At 41.3% G+C, this 23,025-nt stretch overlaps 1 protein-coding gene across 2 annotated transcripts; it reads right to left on the bottom strand.

The window, feature by feature from the left end:
• Nucleotides 1-1,385: 1,385 nt before the first annotated feature.
• On the bottom strand, nucleotides 1,386-19,579 carry fndc5b (fibronectin type III domain containing 5b). Of its 2 annotated transcripts, XM_069703429.1 has the most exons (6): nucleotides 19,151-19,579; nucleotides 15,230-15,348; nucleotides 13,657-13,855; nucleotides 8,926-9,015; nucleotides 5,717-5,909; nucleotides 1,386-4,501 (listed from the first exon to the last, which is right to left on the bottom strand). In XM_069703429.1, the coding sequence occupies exons 1-5, from the start codon at nucleotides 19,224-19,226 to the stop codon at nucleotides 5,770-5,772; spliced, it is 624 nt and encodes a 207-aa protein (XP_069559530.1). In that variant the 5' UTR covers nucleotides 19,227-19,579; the 3' UTR covers nucleotides 1,386-4,501; nucleotides 5,717-5,769. The 2 variants fall into 2 exon arrangements, with proteins under 2 accessions (XP_069559530.1, XP_069559531.1); XM_069703430.1 differs by lacking the exon at nucleotides 15,230-15,348 and having other exon boundaries at nucleotides 19,151-19,218.
• Nucleotides 19,580-23,025: the final 3,446 nt, after the last annotated feature.

Here is a 23,025-nt window from a genome sequence, read left to right as displayed (position 1 = left end):
TTTCAATGAGGGTTTGTTTACCGCGTTCGGGAGAAAAATCCACTCGACCCCCTCGTGGTGTTTATGACCTCGGCTGTCCAAGTTTTGGGAAAGTTCAGAATTCATTAGTGTTTGCTAGCATTTACAGAAATGTCATAAAGGGCCAGGTTTTTTTTTTTTTCAGAATTTCCATGAGGAAAATATTCACGTTCCCACCGTCTTCATACTTTCCTTGTGTCAGTATTTTTCAGGCGGTGGCAGAAAAAAGGCAACTGACAATTTTGGCAGCTAAAAAGACTCTATATGAACAATTGTCTGCATACATGACAAAGAAATATGAAATATTAAAGAAATAAGTGTTCTTGAAGTGTAAAGTCTATAGCATTAAAAACGAAAAATGGACGACCTCACCGAGGTTCAGCTGCATAGCTAAATACTCGTTCACATTTCCAAACAGTTTCACGTTTAAAGGACAAAAAGGTTTTTACAATGAGGACTCGCTGAAAGCTTTCTGGTCTCTCGGGTCCTTTAATGTGCTGGTCTGGAACAAGCTTAATTGGTTACCTAGTTAGCCACACATGCTATCATTTGACACTTATATACAGTAAGAGTAGTCTCGTCCCTTCCTCACACTTCTGCTCTTGGGTTGTTGTTTTAGTCTTTTTTTTTTTTTTTTTTTTTTGTGCAAAAGCTGCCAAACTCTTAAAATACCAAGTTTTGCTTATCATGCTTATTGATGACAGTGATTGTTCCTCCTTACTCATCTTATCTCTGCCTTCCCTCTGACTTCTCCTTCTGCATCGATTCCTTCATTCACCTCCTCCCTCTACTCTATTCCCCTTTACTTGTTTACCAGGTAAAGTGTCCGTCCCGGCCAGTCTGAGACGAAAAGATGATAAATGAGCAGAGGAGCGAGGGCTGGGCGGTGGGCCGGGGCAGAATAAGAGATCGGGGAGCTGATGTGGAGAGGGAGGAGGCAGCTAACGGGAGTCTGAGAGAGGATATAATGAGAATCAGGGGAGAAGGAAGCCGGTGGGGAGGGCGGAGGGGGGGGGGGGGGGACCGGTGAAGGGGAGAAACGAGGAAATGGTAGAGTGATATATGAGAAAGAGAGCATTGCGACAGAGGGATAGAGAGTGAGGGTAAAGTCATAAATGGGAGAAAGAATGAGGGTGTCTGGAGACACAGGAGGAAAGAGGAAGGCTGATAACGGAGGGAGAGGGTGAGAAATGGACGGCGGGGTGAGGGAGGGGTGTGTTTGCAGAGCTGATGATCGAGACGTAATGGCTGTCTCTCTCAGCACGGGGCAGTATTTAAATCCAGCGCGAGTTCGTGTGTGTGTGTGTGTGTGTGTGTGTGTGTGTGTGTGTGTGTGTGTGTGTGTGTGTGTGTGTGTGTGTGTGTGTGTGTGTGTGTGTGTGCTGCTGATTAGCAGTCATCACAAGCAGCCAGGCAGTCAGACATTCACTCATTATCACTAATAAGGGTGCAGCTCTGCTGAGTTCAGCTTCGCAGCATTTTTCTGTCTGACTCCTTCGTTGAACTCAACTGGTGGGCGCTGTTATGCAGGGTTACGGTTCCAATATATTTGCAAGTATGCAGATAACACAACATAATTGAAGAGGAACCTCCGGAGAAGATAATGAGTCCTTATCTAAAGCTGGATAATCCTGATAAAGTCCTTTGCTTCTCCACATAAAACCCTTGATGAAGTGGTAACGGCACGAGAGAGAAGGTTATGTGCCGTGATTCTGCTTTAATAGTAAGATGTCCAAGTGCTCCGGAGAACTGGGGCTGCAATTAATGATTATTTTCCTCCTTTTAATTAATCTATCCACGTGTTTCTACGTTAGAGAATCAGGTTGTCGTTATTCTTTGGTTCTTTCTGTCAAACAAATCCCAAGAAAAGACCAAAACCAACAAGCTGTTCCTTAGTCTGCCTGTAGAGCCCATTAATCACTCATTGGCTCCTGCTGAGGTTATAAATCTTTCAAGATGGCACACAAAAATCTACTTTCTCTTTTTAAAAATGCTCTTTGATTTCGAGAACGGCTGGAAACTGTAGTTTTTAAACAACTGTTACTTGTACAGGAATTAATTCTGTATTTGCTCGGGACTCTTTTCAGCTGCGGATTATTATACAACTGGTGGAAGGGGAAGTTTGTACAGCAGCAGGATGCTGTGGGATGGACTCAAAATGAATGACAATGCCCACGGTGTAGGAACACGTCACCCAGTGAAACAATGCAGCTCACTGATGTGTTAACAATAGATCTAATGTCACAAAGAAGAAATAAGCTAAATAACACAGGCTTTGGCTCTGTTTGTACTTAACAGGCCTAATTCATTGATGGTTTTGGGTGTTGTCATGGATTCTTTTTCTTTGTTTTGACAGAAACATTTTATACGTTAATCAATTTCTGTATAAAATGCCTCGCATACTGGGCATCTTGGCAATAATAATATGAGCCTGAAGCTTTGTTCATGACAGTTCTCGGTGAGGACAATCTAAAATACACAAGTGGACTACTTTTAGATGTTTGAGGCTTGTAATAAATTTGGACTTGAGCCTTTTTTTTTTTTTTTTTTACATTGTTGGACTGCCAGATTGGAGGAGGAGACCTGTTTAAGGTTTCAGCTGTAAATACTGTGTTTAAATCTTCAACTATTAGCATGTAAATTATATCTTCACAAATGTTTTCATAAACGTGCCAGTTCATCAAACTTCGACATACTGCATTTGGGAAGTCTACAGTGTAACTTTTGTGCACTTAAACATGAATTTGATGTATTTTTTTTCTATCCCATTTTAGTCTCATTATGCATGTTCATGATAGCTGCAAAGGGAGTCTCATAAAAAATATTTTCAAAACAGGCTTCAGCCACACAGCCGAGTGCATCGTCTCTGTGCTTCCTGGCATCCCTGTGGGTCTTCTGCCAAACCCGAATGGAAGCCCAGCCAAACCTTGGCCAGTTTATACATTTCATTAGGAACGATGCCCTCCATATCTCCATCCATATTCCCAGCACATCCTGCTGCAGACCACAGATGGCATGTAGTGCTGATCGCTGAATATGCAGACATGAACAATACCTTTTAAAAAGGAACCGAAATTAGCTACTTTCCACAAGACATGTCAGTTTTTAGAAAAGGTTGACACCGATGTTAACATCTGGATTTCAAAGCTGGGAATTTTTTTAATATTTGAATTTGAATGACAAATTGCCTGAAAGAGCAATCATTGTTTTTTTTTTTTTAAATGCAAGAGGACATCCCATGAGCAAAATGAGCAGTCATGGCTGAATATTTCTATTTTAGAACTGCAGTGACAATCTGAGAGCCTAAAAAAGACAGACTCAGACAGCCCGGGTTTTTTACTTCACACACCTAAGGAACCAGTCCCGTCAAACACAGCACCCAGGGGGGTGGGGCTTTACATGTGAGGCTGCAGGGGAGCTGCGAATGGGTGGGTGGAGATAGAGGCGGAGACGATTTGAATTTTCATAAATCCAAACGTACTGAATAAAAGCAGAGATGTCGAGTTATATCGGAGCCACTTTGAGACATTTGGAGATTTCTTTTTCTTGGAACAAAATTTCTAAATGTAATTTTGATGAACAGATTTGAGTTTTTTCAGGGTTTTAATCAAGAGGAACTTTAAACTGAATCATGGCTGTAGTCAATCATCGTCCCCTACCTTATGTTAGTAAAATACTGGGGATGTCAGTGGGAGGGAGTTAAAGTTCCTTCTTGGAGAAGAGATAAAAAAAAAAAAAAAAAAAAAAAACCCAGACGCATCATTTAACTGATGACGAAGAGATCGAGAGAGGCAGGAGACAAAACTCTGTGCAAAACCTCTGACCCAACAGTGTAATCATACCCTAATCAAGACTGAGATCATAAGGGCTCAAACAATCACAACAGGAGGAGCGCCAAACAGCAATGTGCTTATTAGAGAGACACTGGCACAAAAAGATAGGGGGAGGAGATGAGCTGCTACACAGAGGGCTGTTAAAAAGAAAGGACGTAATGGCAGATGGACAGATAGAAAAAGAGAAAGTCCTCAGTTTTAAAACAGGCTTGTTTTGTTTTGTGCTGACTGGTACCTGGGCCAGCGCTTCTTGTGTAGCAGCCTACGTTTCTGCCATCTCCGACCAGCCGTACGAACCTGAAGTCGGCATTCGTGTTTGATGATCCGTTCCTGGGATTCCATGCCACTGATGAGGTGAAACCAGGACGTACGAATCAAGCAGTCCTCGTCACGAAGAAAGTGATGGACGGACGGTTAATGTCTTGTGTCTGTTTCAGCTGCAAGTCGGCTACAGTCCAGTTTTGGTCACGGTAGAAGTGAATGCAATTTTGTTTCCCGTTCGACTGTTTGCAGCCTTCGGTTCCACAACATCAAATTTGTGTCCGCTCTGGAGTTTGTGGAGAGCTCCATTGTGTTAAGAACAGCTTCTGTGATGGTTTATCTGTTCTTCAGTGTTTTTTCTCAGAATGGCTTTCTCTTGGTCTCAGGGTCTGAAAGAAACAAAGTTATCATCCATGAGGACAGACAAAAGGCTGTAGCAGCTCAACGACGATAAGGACCGAAAGCAAAAGGTCAAAAATCTTTAGTCAGGATAGTATTTGTTTTGTGTCTTAGGCAATTTTTCTGTTTTGTTTGTTTGTTCTTAATTGACTGTTCCCCGAGGCCCCGTCTCTTGTCACTAATGTTGCTATATCTGTCAAGCCTTCAATTTCAGCACTCCAGAGTCTGCTTTTCACAATGACTGTGAGTCATAACTACTCAAAAGTCAGAGTAATTGTTGCAACAACGGGCCGAGGATTTCAGACGGAGGTACTCAAAAGCAGCATCTCTTTTCCAGGTGCCGCGACTGAAATGACGAGTGGCAGATTTCATCACTTGTCGTCAGCTAATTAGCCCGTGAATCGTCTGAAAACTCCATCTGCAGCTGACGTTTTATCCTCTTCCGCTGACTCGTGTCAAAACAAGAAGTCCATGAAAGGGTCTTAAAAATGCGCTTGACAGCTCTATACATGAGATACAGCCAAGAGACTGAGGGTGAAGCTTCACATTCCAAGAAAATCATTTTTATCCTCACCATCTGATGACTATGATATGGAATTAGCCATCACCCAAAACTAGTTACATCTAGCAACCTGTGACTAAACAAAGAATAACACAATGATATAACCCCTCGGCTTTGAAAGAAACATTTGGTTATCACCGTAAATAGTAAGCTCGTTTGGCCGTACATGCTAACATTTGCATCTTGTGCCACAGAAGACAAAAATACAGTCTATTTTATACCCTTTTATTCTTATATTTTTAGTTTTGGTAAATGTAAAAGAAGTTACTGGCTTCTAAACTCTAGAAATATCAAGCCTCTCGTACTACAGCACCATGTACAACTTGAGCATGTTGAGAAATTCCTCGCTTGAAATGCCGGTCATGTTTTGGGGTTCAGTAAATGGTCATTTGCAAAAAGAAATAAGTCACTCAGACCCCAAATTAGTTCAAAACCACAAAAAGGACTGTGATTTGTAATAACAGATGGCAGACAGAGAGAAAACACAGCTAATTCATGGTGATATGGTTACTTAATTTAGACTGTCTTTAGACTGAAAAAAGCATGTAAATAAAAATAGAATAAGAAGAGGTATTTCTGTGAGGATGACGTAAGATGTGAGCTCTTTGCAGAGATTAGTCAATAAGGATTTCCTGTTTCTCACCTGTCCTGAGGTTTGAGGAGTTGGTTATTGCAGAAGGCGATGCAGGGCTGGTCTCAGACGTTGCTGCGCAGTAAACCCCCCTGTGGGTGCTCAGGAGTACTGCACTCTGAGGAGTTCTTGGCTTTGTCCTTGTTGTTGTTGGGCTCGTTGTCTTTGATGATGTCATACTGACGACAAAACAGGGCGATCACCCCTGAGAGACGGATGGACATGACAATTACTAGTTACAATAACATTGAAGGAATGTTTTTTCTGTATTTATGCTACGCTGTGCTAACCACTTGCCGGCTTTAGCTTCATATTTGCTGTAAGATGTGTGAGGGTTTTAGATGACCTTTTCTCTCAGCATGAAAAAAATAAGTGTATCATCAAAAATGTTGAAATATTCCTTTAAAGATCCCATATTATATCAATTCAGATTTACTTTTTGCTTTTGATTATGAAGCAGGTTTAGGGGCTATACAGATATTGTGAAAGTCTAAACACACTCAGTCCGCATAGAAATGCACACAGCCTGTTGGGACCTGTAAGTGTTGCTCATAGAAGCTTACATGGAAGGTTCTTACCTCTATCCATGTAGATTTTCTTAAATCTTACATTCACTATAATATTAATGAATTCATGTCAACATGACGCTGCTAATAAAGAAGATATGGTTGAAAGCTCCAGAACAAGCATGTGGCTTCGATTGTTTTGTGAACAGTTTCAAAGGTCAGGAATGAAATGTCAGTGTCAACTTTGATTGATGAGGACCATGTGACACCACTGAAATCTCCACAGTCAGTGGACATTGAGTGGAGACTGTTTTGCTAATTGTCAGACTTTAAAAAAAAAAAAAAGTATTTATTTTTTTTATATAAAAGAATTTAAAGTTGGTAAAACTATTGGAAATTGCATTAACCTCACCTGATTTAAATCTTAGGGAAGAAACAAAAAGGTCCAAATCTGCTTATTTGTTAGTCATGTCCCTGAATGCACCTGTTGACTCTCTATAGGCCTGAACACCTTGAAATATTGATACACGGCATTTCATTCAACAGATGGACGAGTTGATGTACTTCTGATGTGTCAATAAAGCTGATCAAATTGAACTGAGGGAAACGGAGACACGCAGAGTGTGAAATGAGCAGATGGAGATATGAACTCGATGAAGTGATAACCACGTGGAGCCTGGCTTCAGTCACAGAGATTAAAAACATGGCAGAAGAGTTGGAGATGTGGAGGCTGATAGAGAACAAGCACGGAGAGGGGAGAAAGAGAATAATTCATGACGGTGGAGGAGCATGTGGAGAATCCAGGCCCGAACAGGCGTCAGCCTCGGTTCATCTGCTCACTGCAGTACCAAAGGGTGAGATGGGATATCTCACTGTGATATCCCCCAGCTTGCCCCACAGGCCCAATTAAAAGCTGAAAAACACAATTCAGTTACAGTTTTTTTTTTCATCACCCTGCCCTCCTTTTTCCTTTTCTCCAGTCTCGATTAGCTCAGTTTTTCACTCTTTTCCCTCGCTGCTCCCTTTGAATCTCCCTCTGTTTCTCCCCCAGCCTCTCATCCTCTCGTGGGTAATTGGCGAGGGAAATATCGGCCTCTTGCTGTTAATATACTGTATGTACAATATACAGTATTTGGGCCATATTTGTATCTCTTTGCGGTTGGTAAAGTGGGTTAGTGAGGAATATTTATAGCTGTAAAACTGAGCTGTACTGAACTGTATAGCTGAGGTGCACAAAAGGATAAGTGCATCATAGAGCTCATGACTGGGAGGCTGAAATAACCAGCAGTCACACTCTTGTCACTTGAACAGTAGAACTTTAGTAGCGCTTAAAATGGCACTTACTGACAGCACTTTGTAGTTTGGCTCTCTTGAAGAAATTGTATTTTCTTGATTCCTGTTGTTCTGGGTTTTGTATCCTCATGGTTGAAATGCACTTATTGTAAGTCTCTTTGGATAAAAGCGTCAGCTAAATGAAATGTAATGTAATGTAACTTGAAAAGGTGACCTTGCAAGTGGCTGCACTCTGTTTATGTCTCTTTTTTCTTTTCTTTTTTTTTTTTTTTCAGAAAAGAGCACTTCATAAAATGTTTCTATCAGCACAAAAGTCAACTTTGATGTAACAATAAGTTTGACAGAAAGTTGTGTGTTACTTCTGTCTGAATGATCTGAAAAATGTGAACGACATCATGTTTTTTCTTGATATCAAGATGCTGTCATTACAATATGTGAGTTCCTGCAGATGGTAAGAAGTAAAACTGAACACTGTCAGACGGATTAGAATGACATTTTGTAAAGTCGTTCAGGATCCCCAGAGGATGAATCAACCTAGCTGATCCCTGCTGATTTTCTGAAGTGTCACTAGCAGGTCAAAAGTTTCATTTATTTTAGGTTTTGTCATGTATCAGCCCTCAAAGTCATGTATCCCTCCCCAAATGTTTTGCGAGGGTTAGGATTGGGGTTTATGGGTGTGTCTGGTTTGATTGACAGGTCTGTGGTGCAATCAGGTTTCCGCTATAGGTGGATCGGGTTCCCAATCAGGTTGCGTTAGATGCACACCTCACTCACCAGCTTGTTTAAAATTTGGTCACTTATGGTTCCAAAAAACTGAGATGGCGACAGCCGAAATGTCCAACTTGACGCCTCAAAATGGCAGTTCACAAACCAACGGGTGATGTCGCTGTTGGTTGTCGTTTGTTTGTAACACGTAAACTTTGTCATCATTACATAATGTGTGGCATATATAACATGTTCAAGAAATAATGATATCACTTCGTAACACGCATACAGCATACGCACACGTACAAAACAACGGCTAGTATCATGTCTGAAATGTTGCATTTCAACATAACACTTCCCTTTGCATGATTTCTCATCTGCAATCTTTGTTTTGTCTGTATGTATGGATATATATATATATATATATTTTTGTCCATTTTCAGAAGAATCTTACTATTTGAGCTACTTCCCTCCCGAAACAGTTTATTTTTGTTTCCATTTGCAGTCTACAGAATTGAGTCTTGGATTTCATGTGCTCTGAACACCCAAAATGCAGACTGGCCATTTTACCATCCCACTGCAGGGAACAAAATACTCCTCACAGAGTGAAGACTCCACAGCCGATGTGTTTGTCTCATAATAGGAACTTATTTGCCGCACAGACAGTTCCTATAAGGTCTGCAGTGATAAATGTGTGTCGTTGAAGAGGAATATTACCTGCCCACATGATGAGCACCACTACAATGATGATGAGTTCTCCAGCCCTCAGCTGGGCAGCTTGACCAACCTCCTCCATCGTCACCTCGTCTGGAGGGAGAACACACACGCACGCACGCACACACACACACACACACACACACACACACACATGCACACAGTCAACAACATGCTGCTGAGAACGAGTCATTGTCTCAGAGAGCAAATGTGAAATTGCCAGCGCTCTGAACCTCTGCAAGGAAAGATAAAAGAATCAAACAGGGTGGCAGGAGCGAACAGAGAGGACGGCTGCTGTAACTTCTCCGCTCTGGTCAGTGTAATTAAAGCTAAGTGAGAGCAGAGGTCCACAGAGACAGAGAGAGCTGGATCACCACCCAATCACTCGCTGTGTTTCTCCTGCTGACAGCAGTCTGGCACCAATCACAGGGTTAGAGGGTTTGAACACAGTCCGCACCACAAGCTCTCGCTCTCTGTTGCCAACAGAAGGCCTCGCCGTCGCCTCCCACAACCTACTGGTCAAACTGCCTCCGTCCTCCAGCCGGGGAAGGCTTCCCCTGGCTCAGTGTATCATCCAAAGGGTTGTGGAAACAGAAGACAGACATCGCTGTGACTGATCTGCATCTTAAGGGGATATACATAACCTCAGAGGAAGTGTTGTCAACACACTGGCTGAAGGCAGCTGGTCCTTAATGCTGGCCTGGTGTGAACCAGACCCAATTCCACTGTATGAATTATTGAGTCTGGCTAGCCTCCATAGAGAATCGTTTGCAGTCGTTCCATCCTACTGGACCTGGACCTTGGGTTGATTTTAACCAATCAGCTCGCACCAAAACCAACCTCCACTCTGCCGCTGCTGCAACTACCTACGGCCCGTGTCCACCAAAGCCTTTTTTCCTGAGTACAGGATATTTTATGAATTGTTTTAATGAGCGTCAGCAACTTGATGAGGTGCTGAGTGTTTATTATGTCCTGAGTGATGAACGTTTGGAGTTTTTTTCAGCTGGTCACTGTCACCAGCTGTCCAACCCCAGTAAAGGAGGGACGGGACGAACGCGGTCAACCACCGACACGTGTCGCTGATTGGTCTGCTCTTCAGAGCTAACGTTAATTCGGGCCGAGTTCCAAGACTGTACTCACAGCAAAGAAAACTGAAGCTGTGAGCCACAGTCGGTGCAGCCAGGCTAACTTAACGTGCTGATAATATAAGACGGTATTACAGTTAATTTTCTTATTACATTTACACGTGATAAAAAAGGAATCAATTACTAATTCAGGCTACGTGTTTATATGTTTATAAACCGCACATTCATTCTGATTTGCCATTTTGAATGGGATTTTCTGGCTTGCTTTCTGACTGGTGACTAATGCAGCACCAGAACTTCATTACTGTTCTCACAATTCACCATCAGTGGTGTGCGTTTAACCCCTGGCTCTACAAGCTAAATGTATTAAACTTTTATTTTGAAATTTGGTCAGTGATAGATGTATGTAGCTCTGACCTCTAGTAAAGGGGGAGTTTCACCCTCCGCCTGATGTCTTTATGAGACAGCTCTGTTTGTCTGGATGAGTCCAGGATGATGTGTCTCTGGTCTGGCATGCTCACGAGTCTCCTAGTTGCCATGGTAATCACTCTGCGTTAAAGCTGAGACCTCAGGCTTGACAGAGGGGAAGCTTATACTCTTAAAAAGTTGGTACTAGCAGATTAATAACTATTATTGTGAATGTCTAGATTGATGTACTGATTAAAGCCTTCCCATAATTTGCAGTGATTACTACTTACAGCCATGCAGCAGTTTGCCAAACACAACACGACGAGTAAATCTCCCCACGGTGGGATTAATAAAGTCTAATCTAAATCTAATCCAATCACAGAAACATTTTAGTTCTAATCTTTTTTTATGCTTTTATTGAATTTCGAGAAAAATGGAAACTTAAAGTTACAAAAAAATCATGAAAGTGATGTGGCTTTACAGAACAGACAATCTGTGACTGATATTGAACACAAAGGCTACACCTGGTGTCAAAATAAGAGCTTTAGATGCTGTTTACTTAATATTAATTCAACGAAATTCAGTCTTTTAAAACTATAAGTGTGAAGAAAACTAATCCAACATACAGTATTCCTCATTTTAATGATAAGACCACATTTCCCACAAACCCCATCACTCCCCGTTTTCCTGCTTGTTTTGGTTTTCTCCGGTGAATTGAGTTTGTTTTGGTGATGAGAAGAGAGGAAGCAGAACCTTTCTGATTGTAAATGAGGAGTTATTTTTGTTAATAGTGGGAGTATTTTATGCCATAATACTTTGACCACAGCTTCTGTTGACGACATTTTTTGCAGAAAATATTGAATTTGTGTTAATTATTGTGATCGCAATGGTGTACAAACAAAACAAATGAGATTACAGCTGTGATTTCTTCACTATAACTAAGTTTAAAGTTGGAAATGTTTCCTTTCTGTGCTGCTATTATATTATTCTTCTTTTCCAGATTGTGTGGTCATAATTGGGACAAATTGTAGAACCAGTGGAACTCCTCTCTGTACAGAAAACATCCAACCCAAACTCTCCTTCAGCTGTATTGTGAGGCAGACTGTGGTTTCTTCCCTTCTGTGTGAGGGGAGCTACGAGCCCGGCCGGTGTTCAGCAGACTGTCAGAGATGAATTAAAGGTTGAAACAGTCCCGACAGTAAGGAGGCTGTGTAATATTTTACGGCTGGAAAAGATTGATTTACCAAACAGCTTTCTGTATAATGTAATAACCAACATGAAAACCATTATACTTCAAAGATTTTTTTCAGAAGTCCTCTGGTATTCATGTTGCTTTTGAATATGAGCTACAGACAGACAGACAAACTCAGACAGGCTGCGTGTTGTGTTGTATTACGCCTACAAATACTAAATCGTGTCAGGTGATTAATACCCGCTTAGCAGCAGAGGAGAGCCGTAATGGCCGGGAGATTTAATCAGGACAGCTAATGAACGCTTCCACTAACACACACACACACACACACACACACACACACACACACACACACACACACACACACACACACACACACACACACACACACACACACACACACACACACACACACACACACACACAATTTGCACACAGGGAGCTTCCATCAAAGACAGAACCCATCAACATCTGAACAGATAGTCAAGCTCAACATCTTTAACACACGTGCTGTGTTCAAAATGTCCTTCTTGAGCACTAACACTCACTATTTTGAGTGCAGAAGTGCGTTCACACTGTCAAGTACAGAAACATGCAGTGAACTACAAGTACCAGGATGATGCACTCAAAACGGTCCAAAAAAGAAGTTTGAAACATTGGACACTTTCCACCCTAAATGGATGCCATTTTAGCTACATAGAGGAAAGGGGCGGAGCCACACATGTAAAGGATTTTCAAATTAAGGCGTCTGAGAACACCAAACAAAAGTGTTTTTTTTATCACTACTGCTGTTGGACAGAAGAATCAGTGTGTTAAACAGAGAACATGTTCATTTCTGGGTAAAATAATTAAAGCTGCAGATATTTTGGTGGGTGATGTGTTCACATGCTGCTGATATTTCCGGTCAGTGTGCAATTTGAAACAACACTACTCTGTCCACATTCAAGTACAACACCGGTAATATTGCACTATTTGCTCGTGTACTAAGGGAAGTATGTCATTTAGAAACACAGCAAGTGTGTCCATTACAATCAGTATTTCTCAGTGGTTGTTTATCAAGTGATGCATTTTCTCGTTATTATTGTAAATTATTGCTGAGAATATGGAAAGATTGGAAGTTTCATGGTAACTGGTAGAAAAAGGGCCTTTTTCTATACTGGCAAAAATGTCTGAGAGTTGCTTTACCAAGAGAGACTTAAGACGGACACGGTGCACATATATCACTCCTCAACACACTCCCCTCCGAGGGCACTCGACAAGCTCGACAATGCTGGTGCTTCCAGGGGATCGCACTTGCTACCTAATGTCCCCTGTTTCCTCTCTTATCACCTTGCTGCTGATGAGCGTTTAGCATTTGCTGAAGCGGGCTGCTTTTGGCACTGTAACTGGGTCGGACATGATAAAATTGGAAGTACCACAAGCTGCTCCAGATAACGGCAGCCTCTGCGTTTCACGAGGAAGAACAATACATCGTAGAGGAGAGGTGGGAGGGTTTCTCGCCTAGATGACAGTTTTGGTGTTTTATTTGTCCTTAACTGTAGAATAACCATTTTCCTTGCCCTGCTGGAGCATAAATAGAACATGAGGCCTCTGCTGAGTTATTGTCTGCGGTTAAAAGCTGCTATTAAAATCTGTGCGTGCCTCTACTTGCATGTGTAGAGGAATGTTTGCTTGCTTCCTTATTTTAATTCAAGATTGCTTCTGTTTCTGTGTCCTTCCATATTTGCATTTATGTGCTTTGTATGTATTGAATTTTAATGATCTACTGTGTGTGTTTGCTGTAAAAACTCATAGTGAATGCATTTAGCTTTTGATTATGTTTTCCACTGAGAACTGAGGGATAAATAACTTTACATATGATTTGCACATGAAACCAAGAGAAACACTGTTCAGAGGAGTTTGTATTGAGATCTATGAATAGAGAAATGTGGACAAATGAGTGCTGAATATTCTCCAGTGTCCCCTTATGTTAAAAAAAGATGTTTACATCCAGATTTCATGACAAAGTCCTAGATTTGATTAAAGAAAATGTGTGTTTTTCTCTCTCACCGGGACTCTTGGACGCCATCTTCTCTGACTCCTTTGGCGTTCTGAACAGCACGGGCTGACTGGGAGGGCTGCTGCCTGCCATGCTAATGCTCTGAACGTGGACGATGTACTCCGTGTCCTCATCCAGATCCCACAACGCACAGGAGCGCGTGGTGGTGTTCACTTCCTGGATGAACCTCAGCATGCGTACATCCTTCTTCTGCAGAGGAACAGAAAAGGAGACAAAGGTACAAATGTTGATTTTCTTCTTTCTTTTTTTTTCTCCTCAAATGTCAAGTTGTTGCATGAAAATCACAGGTTTAGTTCCAGCCCGCTCCCTTAAGGCAACACTTTCTTTTTACTTGTTAGCAAATATTCCCTGGATGCATCCTTTATCAAATGCAGATTTCTGGGGTCCAATTTTCCGGGTGAAGGCTGATATCGTGCAAATGTGTACACGTCTCTCTTGGCTAATATTTGGGGAAAAAAAGCTGAAATAAAGCCTCCTGGCACAATGTAATTAAGTTTAAAGCGAGAGAGTGCTTCTCTGGCCAAGCATACCCTGCTAGAAATGTACATTATTATCCAGCTAGGGCTGCTTGCTCAGGTCAATTGGTTCCTGTTAGATTAAGAGTAAGGCTCCTTCGGGGCACTTTTATTTGCCAGGCAATTAAAGAAGGGAGATTTCTGAAACCATTAAAACTTCATGTAGACAAAATGTACATTTGAAAACTATCTTACGTGTAACTGTAACTGTAATGGACTTATTTCCTGGGTGTTTTTGTATGTTTGATGTAAATCACGCAATTCCTTTGGCACCATTAAAAGTGTGCTTTTTAGTACTTTTGTTTGCAGTGCACCAATGGATGTTCAACAAATATCACTGGATTGCTTTGATACTGAAGAGAACAAACGTGTTGATTATCAGTTCAGGGGTCACAAGGAGCATCTTCTTTTCTATGATTTCTGAGTAAATTTATGGTCGTTTATTCAGTATGAATCGAAAATAATCATAATTTCAGAAAAGGCAGGACACGTGTCATGTGACGGAAAGATGGTAGGTGGTTGGATTGGTAAAACACAAGACTTTTACCCAGAAGGCCAGGCTAGAAGTGACCATATTTAGCTGGGGAGGAGCAAGTGGCGGATCTGACTCGATCTAATTGGAAACCGAAGGACGCTATGGCCGCCCACATCTAGCGAAAGCCTGACTCCACCACAGGCACACTCAATCAAACCAGACATACCCCCAAATATACTGCTTTTTGAGGCCTAATAAAAAATGAATTATGGAATTATTTTTAGATGGACCGCCAGGACACTGGTCAGAAGAAGTGAATATATAGAATGACACCATAATGACTTGAGAAAAACATTTGTTGACTTCGTATTTCATGAGAAAAGTTGAATGTGAGTGTATGGAGCCAGAGGTTTTTCATAAGACGACCCCTAGTGGCTCTCAGTGGTATTGCACTGAATGGCCCTTCCACATAAGCTTCACTTTTACATTTCCATACAGTCTATAAATTGTACTATGACTTGACTTTCTCTCTACACACACTTACATAACGTGACCCAACACACTCAGAGGTACCTGTTGGGTGATGGCGAATCCAATGACAGGGTCTCCCTCCAAGATTTCCCACGTTACCACGGCGGAGTTGACCTCGAGCTCTCTGATGGTCACATTGAGCGGAGCTGACAGCAGCGTGTCTGACATGCACACACACCCACGGCCAGGGGAAACAAATTAAAGCAGACAGGTCATAAATATTCTATCTTTACACCTTGTAATTGATACAGTAAGATGCTACAACGTCGACCTGAACACAAACCTTTCCCTCTTCATCATTATCTCTCTCTCTGAACTCTGTGCTCTTTTGCTCTCGCAGGGCTCCTTCCCTAAGATCTTCTCTTCACCGCCCACAAATTAATCTATCTCCTTTCATTAATACCAGGACTAATTAACCGCACACAGGTCCCTTGGTGTTTCTCTTGAAAAGACGCTTTTTCTCATCTGCCTTTGTTTTGGTGTTTCTCTCTCAAGCACATGCTCACACACATGTTCCCATCCTTTACCTTCTTCTCTCTTCTTTCTCCCACGCACGCTCATTAAATTATGACTCATGAAGATATATTTCCTCTGTCATATTGCCAATTGAAGTAAATGTCGATGCTAAAAAAAAAAAAAAAAAAAGAAAAAAGAAATCGCATCACAGAATGCAATGCACGACCATGTCGATCGGGAGATTAACTGTGATGGATAAATTCAACTTTTCCTTCCTTAACTGTAAAGGCAGCACAGAGTGGAGCGTGTCTGTGTGTTTACGACGTGCAGAGAACGTATGTGTGTTTGTGTGTGACCAAAACAAGGTCTTCAATGATCAGAGCCAGAGCTGTATTTCCCATGAGCCTGACTCAGACGTCAGAGTCAGACCTTGTACTGGTCTAGAACACACACACACACACACACACACACACACACACACACACACACACACACACACACACACACACACACACACACACACACACACACACACACACACACACACACACACACACACACACACACACACACACACACACACACACACACACACACACACACACACACACACACACACACACACACATGTGCTTTCACGTTGGAGACTGCACACTTCCTCTTTCACCATCACCTCCAGCTGTGTGTCTGCAGCTATAATCAATATTTTTTTAAATGAATGATGGATCACATACTTGTGCGTTGAAAGGGGCTGCTCACAGTGAGAAACACCAGTTTAATGCAGCATTTTATCATCTTTCAGATGGTTCTTTTTTTTTTTTTGACCTGCAGCTGCTTAAATAAGTTAACAACTAGCTCGCGAATTGCTCCATATCTTCTGCATGTGTAAACAGGGAACTGTTTGCTCATTAGTTTGCCAATTCAACTTTTTAAATTGGTAACCTGTGTTTTTACAGCTTGTTTTTGCTTCTTCCAAGTGCTCACAAACAGTTTGGGTTTCAAGAAATATGTCGTGGATTTGGCTGCCGTGCGGCTTTTGGGACGGTGTTGACAATGTGAGCGCAGCATGCTAGTTTCAGATCTGTTTGGACAACAAAGTATTTTGCCGTTAACTGAAAGGGCTCACAAGGACAGTGGATTTAGGGAATTTTGAAATCACACTTGATGGCATTCGTTTTCTTTCTTTAAATAGTAGTTGAAATGTCATATTAAATGAGACCCGACGTTTGCCAATGCAAGCTAACATGAGCAAACCGCAGTTCAGCCCGACTGGTCTGACAACCGGCTCGTTTTTAACATGTCCACCGGAAGAGTTTCCCTCTTGTGGTGTTCACGATCACGGGCCGCTTTCATTTTCTGAAAGCTCAAGACTTCACGATTTCTGTGGCGTAACCTTTTCAGAAATAGCGGTGGCCGTGGAAGTTCGTTTTTAGTTGGGTGACAAGTTTATATAATGTAATTTGAGCCGTATAAAGTTTTTCTTACTCATTTAATAATACGTCTGAGGAAAATGTTGATGGTCCCGGCGGCCTCATCGCTGTCATCACGTCTTTGGATTTCATGCATTGCATTTCTCACCTGCTCGTTCTCTTAATTGTTGGCCTCCGTGGCTTTTAGGCACAATGAGAAGTCTTTTGCCGTCCATGTGGACATGGGGGTGGACTGTGCTGACAGGTCATCATTGTAAATGAGAATTGGTTCTCAATTGATTTTACCTGGTTAAATAAAGGTCATATACATGTTGCCGTTACCTACCAGTGCTGTTCTTACCACTGAACCCACTTTAAGCACATGTAGACGACTTCCCATTAACGGAACCACGAGCTCACCACTTCCACTGAAAGGCAGCAGTCGGGCTGCCGCAGCAAAATGTGTGTTGAGTTGAATGGGGGTGCATTTCATTGCTTATGTAACGTTTTATTTTGTAGCATTTGAACCAGGACAAACTACTTGAAACACTTTTCAAGCTACTAACAGTATGTGCCCGTGTGATTGATAATGCCACAGTGCTCTTTCTGTCTCCGTTTACCTGTCACATTACCAGCAGCAACCGCTGTCACTTTTTTGCTAATTAGATTGTCGCTGCACCGCTGCAAATATTGAACCAGCAGCCTGAGACTTGTTCAGAGAGTTAAATAATGGCATTACAGGAAGAGGAATGGACTCTCCTTTTCTCTCTCTGCTTTCCTCCCAGTCGGTTCAATGCTAACACAATCATTGGAATACAGAAGGAAAAAACAGGTCTTACATAGTGTCGGTGAAATTTGTTTTTTGTTTTTTTTGGTGGATGACGAACTGTCAGTGGCTCCCAAAGACTGTGAGAGTGTTTGTTGATGCAGATTAGATGTGTGGTCTGTGCTCAAGTAAGTGCGCGATCCATTGCTATGACTCCCTATTTTGCCACTGTTTATCTTCCAGCACACACACACAGAAACAATACAATAGCAGAGAGGGATTGCCATCCATTCATAAATCGTTTGCTGCCCAAAAAAACACTAAGAGCTGGCTGCAGGATTACAAAAAAATTCACCCTTAAAACTGCATTCATCTCCAGCTTCAGGAAGCCAAATATCGAATCTCCGGAGGTTGAGATTAATCCAGCACGATTTTATCGCTGAGATTTGGGCTTTTTCAGAGGACTATCTGTTATCTCGCGGCTTATCTTTAGAACGCAATGTAACTGAGATCTTACGCCTGAGATGAATGTTCTTCTTGAATATGAGCAGCTGCAGGTTAAAAACTATGCATTAAAGATAGATGAGATTAACACCTCCAACACGCATGACATGGGATGATGAGAGCTGTGCTGTATGTAGGGGCTTTGAATTTTCAGGCTGAAGATGTGCTGCACACTTAGAGCTGCAAGTAAAGATGATTTCCCCAAATTAAAAAGGAATTTGTTGTCAAAAAATTGTGAAAAATACCAACAACAATCTTCCAGATATATTTTTTTGGGCAATCGACATCGCATATGACAAAGAAAAGTGGCAAATGCTCACATTTTAGAAGCTAGAATGTAAAATGTCCATATATTTTTCAATTAAACACCTTATGATCTGCTTTGTGGAGTTGTACGCTCTTATTTTCTTAAATCAAATGCACATTTTTGTGTATTTCCCTACACAAATCTAGAATTTACAAGCACACAAATGCAACAAAGATTATTTAGAAAATGACACTAATTTATGGAAATGTTCCCCAAACTGGACTAAAAGTACAAGTCTTAATGTAGACTAACTTGTGTCAGGCATTTTTGCCATCATAAAGCTTATTGTTTCTGACGCAAATGTTGCCGCTGACGCACATGCAAACCCATATGTGCGCGGGGTGCCTTCTCCAAAGGGGGATGCGCTCCCCTAAAATGTACAAAATACTATGACATCAGACAGCTGTGGTTCAAACACAGTAATACTTAAACGGCAGCATGTGTGTGATGAGCCGGTATATGTGCATCACCCTCCCCTGTTTACTTGTGATGATCGCTCATCAACCTGTGGTAAAACTCACCGGCATTGACGGAGGACACCGAGAGGAAGCCCAGCAGGAGCAGCAGCACCGCCGCAGACGAGCCTGGTTTAGCCATCCTCCTGTGTCTTCTAACGAGGCTTCACATCCTGCGCGGCCCATTTAGAGCATCGCATTCACCGGGAGGAAAACCAGCATCGCCCGGTCAGGGCTCCCCGAGAAGGGGGACTTGTTGTGCCGGAGACGAGGCTCACCTGAACTTGGACGCTGCAGCAGCACAGGCGCAACAACAGCCAGAGGAAGAGGAGGAGGAGGAGGAGAGGGGGCTTAAGAGGAGGGCGGGTAGGGGAGGGGAGGTGGGGTGGTGCTCGAAGCCGTGCTCGAGTGTCTCGGTTGCAGGTGCAGCCTCAGCGATGCCCCCACCCCCAACACCACCGGCATGACTTTGAGTCCAGCTGCCGGTGACGGAGCGCGGAGAGCTGAGAGGAGCGTAAAAGGCATGCGCAAGTGCTGCAGAGTGGCAACGTGCCGCCACAGCTTATTACTGAGTCTCTCTCTCTCTCTCTCTCTCTCTCACTCACTCTCTCTCTCTCTCTCTCTCTCTCTCTCTCTCACACACACACACACACACACACACACACACACACACACACACACACACACACACACACACACACACACACACACACACACACACACACACCTGCAGCACCAAGTTGTTCCAAAAGGTATTGACCAAACCTCCAAAGACGCACTATCACATCTGTCAAATATAAATATACTTCGCTGATGTCAACGATGCTAATATAGCTAGGACCTACTTCATTAATTTATTAGTTATACAATACATAATTGTTGACAAATGTTGGCTATTGATTAGTTCTTTAAAAAGCCCCATAAATGTGAAAATGTCCTGCTTTTCTTTGTTTAATACTGTTAAATAGATATCTTTTGGTTTGTGATTGTTAGTCAATAATTTGATTGTAATTTTCCACTAATTAGTGACCTTTTGTAGAACAAATAATCGCTTATTTAATAATAATAATAAAAAATAATCTAAAAAAAAGTCCATCAACAATGAAAAAAAAAAAATCTATCAGAAATGCCATTAACTGTAGCCATACCCAAATCTGATGGTGTCAGTAACTTTACTAAATAAAACTGGGAACACATCTAACATAACAAACACATTCAGCCTCCAAGTTCTTGTATTTTTAAGAGAAACTTTAAAAAAAATATCTCCTCAGATTATCTTCGCAGTATCAATTAAAGGGACACTTCACTGACCAGCCTATTTATTCATAATCAACAAATGATTTAGGAATACTTTACCATCAGTTATATTTCTGTAATTAAATATGAAATGTACACCTTTTTGGGTTGCCAGATTGTAAAAAATTTGTCCTGTGGCTGGTTCTTATGTGACAGTAAAACAGTGATAATAGTTTTTTATCCACTTTTCAAACTTTCCAGTAATCCACTTTGGAGTTGTGTTAGTTACAATTAACGACAATTATTCCCCCCAAAGAAAAACAACAGAGACTTCAGGATCTTAACCAGAACCAAGGATGAAACACATTAGTCCAGTTTTTGTTGCTCTGCACTGGTTACCTGTAACACTTGACTTTAAGGTCCTTCTCCAAACATATAAAGCTTTTAATGGTGCTTAATTTGATATGCATTCTATTTTATATTTTTGAATTACATCTTAAAATGTTTTTATGTTCCTTGTAATTTTCTTACCGTGAAGCACTTTTAGCGACATTTCTTGTATGAAAGTTTATTATTAAAATTATTAACGAATTAATGAATCATTAAATTAATTTTGGTCAAAATTGTCTGTAACAGTTAGGAGCAACTTTTACCTTCAGTTTGGACACTTTTATGTGTTTCGCTTTAGCCTTGCAATTTTATGCATGAGCAGTCCTAAATCCATGAGCTGTCCTTTTAAAAGACACTGTATTACAATCATATTTTGTTATGTGCTAAAACTGTACAAGAATATGCATCAAACCTAAGTGGAGTAATGATGCAACACCAAAGAAAGCCCTGTAGTAGAAAGCAATCAATACTTTAAAATAATTTCAAACACATCTGGCAACAAAAGAGATTCCTAAGGCGACCATGAGGAAACAGTGTCCCTATTGTATGTCTATTCCATAAAACATGAACTACCAAGTGTATAAATTAAAAACAAGAGTAAACCCGGTGTTAACAGGAAATCAAACCTGAGTGTGATCTATAAATATAAAGGGGTCATATTTGAATGGAAGGACCTACAGCATGGCTCCCACATGTGGTCGATAAAATAAAACAGGTGTTTGATGGTCTCATGGAGAGACGTGGATCCTATATGGGCTGTTAAAGGGACACAGAAGCAATATGCAGGAGGTCAATAAGAAGGAAACAGGAGCCCTACAATGCATGAATAAAATGAGGCCACGGTTTTCTCCTGCAGTGTCCCTTAATGGCGTTCATTACTCACATATATAGGGACCGAGGGGACAAGAGTTGACCATAGATTACACAGATCGATAGCTGATTAACATTCCCAGCATAAGCCTCTTAATGTCTCTTTCATTTCAATGAGAAGAGGCCGAGGTGCCGCTGGGTTCTTCTCCTCCTCCTCTTTGCTCTTGACTATCCCTGACGGTTAAGAGAACGATTTTAGATGACAACAGTCATATCTCTTTGCTCTGCCACTGACAGTTTTATCACTCAACTTAGATTCAGATGAGCAAAATCTCCTTCAGTGACCTCTGGTTTCGCCATGGGAAAAAAAAAAAAAAAAAAAAGACTTTGAATTTTCACTTATTGTTGGTCTCGTTTGTTATTTTCATGGGATTTGATGCAGAGATTTATATATTCTGAAGAACTTCTCTTAGAGGTTAATGTATTTGGAGCAATGTTGAGAGGTTGGTTACTGATTTGATGTGGGTGTTGAAGTGAGAGAAATACTTGATCACCTACTGAAAAGGTGAGGGAGATTGTAGCATTACCACAAGGAAACGTGTAACTTTCACGCCTAGACAGCCCAAAGCGTGGCCATTTCATGTTTTGCTTCATTGGACGCGCGTGTCTATTTCACGCTTTGCCGTGATAATGGGTTGCCACGTAAACACTTACTTCTCAGACATTTGTGTTGATCTGTATCTCGATCTACAGCCCACCTAGTGGAAACCTGACTGTAACAAAGGCATATGTCAAATAGAAATGCCCTGAAAAATACCACTTTTTGAGGCCTAATATTTAATTCATGATGGAATTATTTTCAGATGGACCACAAGAAAACTAATAAGAAGGAGTCACTTTAGTGAATGACACCATGACTTGTGGAAAAACTTTATTTCATGAGAGAAGTTGAATGGAGGTCTATGGAGCCAGAGGTTTTTTGGAGCCAACCTCTACTGGCAGTCGGTGGTATTGCACTTTAAGGCCTTTTAGACCCAGAAAATAAGAAATAAAATGGTGACAAAACTACAATTTAACTCGAGTCTTCCTTCTTTCTTAAAGACACCATAAAATTGACCCTCTGCTCTGTTGAAATGCTCATTGAAGTATGTTGTTTGGAAATACTGTTTAATTTAATGCAGTATTTAGAGTTGACACCTGAAACTAACTGTGTAATGTCGTTGCTGATTTAATTTTTGCTCAGTTATCATTTGAAATTTGCACATTTTGATTATGTAACGATTTCCAGGAGTCTGTGGACTCTACATCTTGACTTCGAATAATGTATATGGTGAGTTTCTGTCTTTGTGTTGTGTTAATGATTTGAGATTATTGTGTTGGATGTGAATGCATGAGGACACGTGGGATCATTCGTCCAAAATTGTCTTCAGGTTGAAAAAAGCAAGAAATGGTGTCTGGCTTTTCTTAAAGAATAGCATGTCCTTTTCAAAATGGGCACTAATCAA

Source organism: Brachyistius frenatus, unplaced genomic scaffold (genome assembly GCF_029030835.1).
Source record: "Brachyistius frenatus isolate BFR_SWC_R1_liver_20210118 unplaced genomic scaffold, ASM2903083v1 Contig_46, whole genome shotgun sequence".
Lineage (NCBI taxonomy): Eukaryota > Metazoa > Chordata > Actinopteri > Embiotocidae > Brachyistius > Brachyistius frenatus.
The sequence above is the reverse complement of the archived record's forward strand: the minus strand, read 5'-3'. Positions and strand labels throughout refer to the sequence as shown.

Bases quoted from the DNA above. Each gene is read 5' to 3' on its own strand.
- fndc5b (XM_069703429.1), bottom strand. From the start codon at position 19,226: ATGGCTAAACCAGGCTCGTCTGCGGCGGTGCTGCTGCTCCTGCTGGGC. The intron at 15,349-19,150 runs GTGAGTTTTACC...TGTGCATGTCAG, and splicing joins GGTGTCCTCCGTCAATGCCG to ACACGCTGCTGTCAGCTCCG. The intron at 9,016-13,656 runs GTGAGAGAGAAA...TTCTCCCTCCAG, and splicing joins GATGGCGTCCAAGAGTCCCG to ACGAGGTGACGATGGAGGAG.